The 5,764-nt window shown below is 32.3% G+C and overlaps 1 protein-coding gene across 1 annotated transcript; it reads left to right on the top strand.

The window, feature by feature from the left end:
• The first annotated feature begins 4,377 nt into the window (after positions 1-4,377).
• On the top strand, positions 4,378-5,013 carry LOC124371765 (piggyBac transposable element-derived protein 3-like). Its single transcript, XM_046830107.1, has one exon. It carries the CDS (start codon positions 4,378-4,380, stop codon positions 5,011-5,013), a length of 636 nt encoding a protein of 211 aa, XP_046686063.1.
• Positions 5,014-5,764: the final 751 nt, after the last annotated feature.

The raw sequence follows: 5,764 nt of genomic DNA, 5'->3' as shown, positions 1-5,764 counted from the left end.
AGTGAGTTAAATAAAACAATGAATGCATGTATGTAACAGCCCTGAACCGTAATTCTAAACAAAATGTATGGTATTTTATTTTGTCAACAGTCAACGAAAACTACTTTACGGTACATGTAGATGGTAGTCATACCACACACGCACACCCACAGACACGAACCGGCCCAAAGTTGTCTGCGCTGCAAGTAGTGAAAATTGTACAAAAAAGTATTTTAGAAATCTTGAATATTGTATGTATGATACAATATAAATAAAACTTATAAACACTTTTTGTAATCTTTTATTTTTGTTACTATGTATATTGTACTTTGATATTACAATAAACATAATTAAATTTTGTCATGGGTATTTCACTACAGATTAATGATTTCAAAATTTATGTACAAATGCCATTATATTACAATAATGAGCATCTTGAGCCCATTGCAATCTACATCATAAAATAATATTGATAAATAAACTAAGATGGAATATAAAAGTTACGAGAAATATATTTTTTCACTACTATAATTTAGTGTTACATGTTTACTTTAAAATACTGAGAAATATATAAGATTACTTTAGATATATGTAGTGATTAAATAGCACTGTATGTTAGATGACTAGTGAACTCATGTTAGAGTAAGTAGAGTGATCTCTGGAAATTAACTAATCGATCTACCCTGTGGTAAACAGTCCTGAGAGACTAGACCCGGACGGTCGCTGTTGTTACACGTGTTGTAACACGGCAACACCAAACTAATAACAACACTCCGGCAATTGAAAGTTTAGGGCAGTGCTTCTCACTTACTTAATATTCTCTTAATAAAGTTAAGAAGCTTTCATTCAAAAATATTTTGTTGATTTAATAAAATAACAGTAAAATATCACTTAACAAGATAATTAAAAAGAAATAATGTAATATTTAAAAAGTTAAAAGAACTGTAGAAAATGTTTTTATAACAGGATAAATAATTGGGTTTCAGTAATATTAACAGTAACTTTAATTTCACTTTTCTCATTCCACAACTTTTCAGATGAATTTCATAAAAATAGGTATAGATATTTTGTAATTGTCTATTCTTAGAAATATTAAGGATGTGTAACCGATCTTTCAGCGATAACGTATTTCGAATATAAAGAATGATTATTGTATGTTGTTATGAATGTCGAGAGAGTTATTAATACCCTGCTCTTACCTCTAAATGTAGGTCAAATATTGAACTAACTATAGACTTTTTAATATCGGACTGAATAGACTCAAGCATTTTCCAAATGCAGCTCTCTTGTACAATTCCGCTGTACTGTCCATCTGTTTACTATTTATGAAGCAGCTTTTTTAGTTGATGCGTATTAACATTTCTATTATATGAATATCTTTCAATATTCATATACATTAAACATAGGTAGGTTGACTTCATTTTAATTAGTCTTTTTAATAACTCCGCGTTCATCGTGGTTAAAAAGCATTAAAAACATAAAACATGAATAATGAACTGAAAATATACAATAAACACTTATATAAACATAAATACGAATACATACATTTAACAGTATTAATACAATGTTATGAGTCGAAACGCTACCAATTGAAAACCGACCTTAAAACATATTAATTTGGTCATTTCACAAGTTCAATAGTCAGTCTCAGTGTTGCATTTTACTACAGTCTTAGATAATTCACATATCGGCTGTTCAATACTGTCAAATTATGAACCATTTATTTTAAACTTGTTATACAAAACTTCTATAAAATAGTTATTTCTTACCAAGTTTTTTAAAAAGGAAAAGTTATTTAAAAACATTTTTGAGACATATAAAGTATTGAAAAAATTTTGGTTATTAGTTATTTTATAAACCAAAGTTAAATAACCACTATTTTGAAAATATTAAAATTTATTTAAAAATATTTTTTTTAATACACTACCTTCTGATATTGATTTGGTTAATAAGTTTTGTAACAATCGTGAAGAAAACAATATAGATATAATTGTTTTTAATGCCGTATAGCTGCTAAAGAAAGGAAACATTTGTAAATATATATTCCAAAAATTTAGCTTAGAATTGCACAAAGAATTTGTAAATGAACAGTTAGCCCACCCTTTATGTTAAACCCTGTATAAAAAACACCCGATACAGCCAACATTACTCAGTATCTATTCTCAGTGGCAAATCAGTAACAACAACCATCCATATTTTACGCTACTGCCATGTATTTTATACAACTTGACGTCAGTTGCATCAGTTTTAAATATTGTTCATCGCTTTTTTCGTGAGTAATTATAACACAGTTCTTTGTTTTCACAGCTTAACCTCTTCAAGGAGCAAGGCTCATATGGGTACATTAACTTTTATATTTTATTTCAATATTATTTAAGAGCCATCTTATGAGAAATGTACTCAATACTAACCATTAACATCCCATAAGTTGGCTACACTGAATACATTTTGCTACACATGTTTTCTGTGTCAGCTGGACCAGTTGTTTTGAAGGCGTACTGGGTTAAGTTGTGTTTGGTGTTTCGTGAGTTTTGGTGAAGTGTTTTAGATTATATATCTTGTGAGTACTTGCATAAGAATTTTTATATTAAGGTGCCAAATACTATTAATTTCAATATTATTACCTAATTTAAGCCAATTTAGAGTCAGGGAAATAAATATAAGTAATTTTTGAAATGTACTCATTTGGGTACAAAGCTCGAATAGAGGTCAGTATTAATGTACTCATTTGGGTACTTAGCTCTAACTTGGATAGTATTTGGACATTGTCTGTCTATCTGTAACAGTTTTTTAGATAGTAGTTTGTCTATTCAACTTATGCAAGAACACACAAAATATAAATGTATTTTTACTTTATAGTAGTACGAACTTTGATTCATAACATCCGAAGCAAAGTCTTAGGCCTAGTTATGGAATAAAATATTTGTATGATTGGCAAGTTCCCAATTCAAAATTTAGCTTCTAGAATAAACATTCAATTTTACAGTGTTTATTCCTTCAAGTTGTGACTAAAATGAGTAGATCATGGAATTTGGCATCAAATCCAGACTTTATTCAACAAGTGCTAGTTAATATGGAGAATCCAAATAGCTCAGATTTAGAATTCTCTGATAATGATAGTGATTCAGATAACTCTGGCGACAATGAAGATGTACTACAAGAAGTTAGAAGCAATCAAAGAAATCGTGCTACTTTCGAAATTAACAATCAAGACATACTGGAGTTCTTCATTGAAGAAGAAGTGGACCCACCAAATGACAATGAACAAAATGTAAGCCTGCAAAATAACATTAGCTTACTAGAAGACAGTGTGAGTGACCAGATTGACGATCACCAACTCTCTATTACGGAATGTGTACATGAAGTGTCTAACATTACACCCAAACATTCCACCTGATATACCACAAGCAACACCTGATAAACCTATTTCACCTAGTACTGCACCTACTGTTCAACAACGATCTACAACTTTACATATTCAAAATTCTAAACCTAAAACAAATAGACAGAAGAGACAAAAAAAGTCCAATGCTAATCATCCTGTTTGGGACGCTAAGGACAATAATTTGAATGCAAATATTCCACCATTTCAGGGCCAAAAAGAGTTTAATCTAACTGATTCTAATGGTATTGAATCACCACTGTATTTCTTTTCTAATTTATTTACAGAGGAACTTATTGATCTAATTACGAGAGAGACAACTCGATATGCATCTCAAAATGGAGAAGTAGACTTCACTGTTAGTAGCCAAGAAATTAAGGTTTTCCTAGCAATAAACCTAATCATGACATACATACATTATCCAAACATTAGGCTATATTGGTCATCATTACCTGCATTGAGAATGGACCTCATAGCTGATTCAATGCCACTGAAGAGATTCGAAAAAATTAAACGTTTCTTGCATTTTGTGGACAATGACAAAATTCCTGATGACAACAAAGATTTTTTCATCAAAGTTCGACCCGTGATTGAAGCCCTTAATGAAACATTTCAAACATGCATGTCTCCCCCAGAATTTCTTGCTGTAGACGAGGCCATAATTCCATTCAAGGGTAGATCAAGAGCTAAGCAGTACTTGAAGAAAAAACCCAAAAAGTGGGGTTTTAAATCCTGGGTGCTAGCTGCTTCCAACGGATATGTCTGTAAGTTTGAAATGTACCAGGGAAAGAGGCAAGAATCTACGTCTGATATGGGTGTTATAAGTGATACTGTGTTGAGGACTGTGTTCTCATATCAGTGGAAAAAATCACAAATTGTTTTTGGACAACCTGTTCACCAACTACAAATTGCTCAAAATATTGAAAGGCAAAGGCATTGAGGTTGTTGGCGTTTTTCGTAGTGACAGACTGTATGGAGCAGATGCAAGCTTGGAAGAACCCAAACAATTTGGTAAAATGAAAAGAGGGTCAATGAATGTTGTTACATCTGAAGACAACATAACAATTGTCCAGTGGAAGGACACAGGAATTGTTTATGTTGGCTCAACGTTTGCGGGCATACAGCCAACAGACCTAGTTAGAAGGTGGGACAAGACAGAAAAAAAACATGTCATGGTAGACCGTCCTTATTGTGTACAAATCTACAATAAGTTTATGGGAGGGGTTGACCTTAGTGACAGAATGGTTGCCCACTACCCCCACTCTCTTAAAGGCAAACGCTTCTATCTTAGAATATTTTTTTATCTAATGAATGTTGCGGCAGTAAATGCTTGGATAATTTTTAAGGAGAAAACCAACTCAAAGATGCCTTTTGTAGATTTTAAGGCCAGTATTGCTAATGCAATGATTCAAACAGCCTGCAACAAGAGAAAAGTTGGTAGGCCACCCTCCATCACCCCGCCTTTGAAAAAAAGATGTCGCCCAGGAGTACTACAGGATGTTCGGTTTGATGGAAAAGACCACTATCCTTTCAAAAGTAATCCTGGCCGCTGCAGGGACAAAGCCTGCACGAGCAGAACCCGATATAAATGTGGAAAGTGTGATGTTCCTGTTTGCCCAGAATGTATGGAAAACTTTCATAAAGCAAACTAAAACTGCATAATACTATTATATGATCATTACATAATCCTAAGATTATTATTTTGACAAAATGCAGATTTTTAAAATCTAGATTGTATACTATAATTAATAAATATTTTCTCTTGTACTGATTTGTTATTTCTCTATTTCCTAAAAATTGTTACCAAATGCCAAACATGGTCAATATTTTACAATAAGTAGGCTACTAACCATGTATTTATCCAATATAAGGTTTAAAATATTTCTAAATACAAATCACCTCTAACTAATTTGTACAAACCTAAATATAATTCACATAATACCTCAAGCTACTTAAATATGCTGTAAAATATTAATGTACTCAAAACTAACCATTGACCATGTACGGTAGTAAAAAAAATCAGTGGTGATCGATGTAGGGTCTTTGTACACATATGAGTACAAATGAATTTTAGCTGATTATAATAATATAAATACAGTTTTTGGAACAAAAAACATGAATTTTGTGTATTTCACTGCAAATGTAACAAGAAAAAAAAATATAAGTGCTTAGTAAAATAATTCATTGAAAACGTCCCTGAAGAGGTTAAATGAGGCTGTTATCGTCAGTAGCTACAGGCTGCCTCTGTGACGTCACCCCGGCCACTTGTTACAAATCTTCTACTGATCCCTTCTGACGGGTGAAATGAAATGGTAAAATTATTGACTAGCTCAGACACACGAGAAAGGACAGTAATCTGCAACAGGGACCGCCAGAAAAAGCAGTAGGGGAGGAGCCTATTTG

This window comes from Homalodisca vitripennis, unplaced genomic scaffold, assembly GCF_021130785.1.
Source record: "Homalodisca vitripennis isolate AUS2020 unplaced genomic scaffold, UT_GWSS_2.1 ScUCBcl_1974;HRSCAF=6264, whole genome shotgun sequence".
Classification (NCBI taxonomy): domain Eukaryota; kingdom Metazoa; phylum Arthropoda; class Insecta; order Hemiptera; family Cicadellidae; genus Homalodisca; species Homalodisca vitripennis.
Note: the sequence above shows the minus strand (reverse complement) of the source record. Positions and strands in the feature narration are given on the sequence as shown.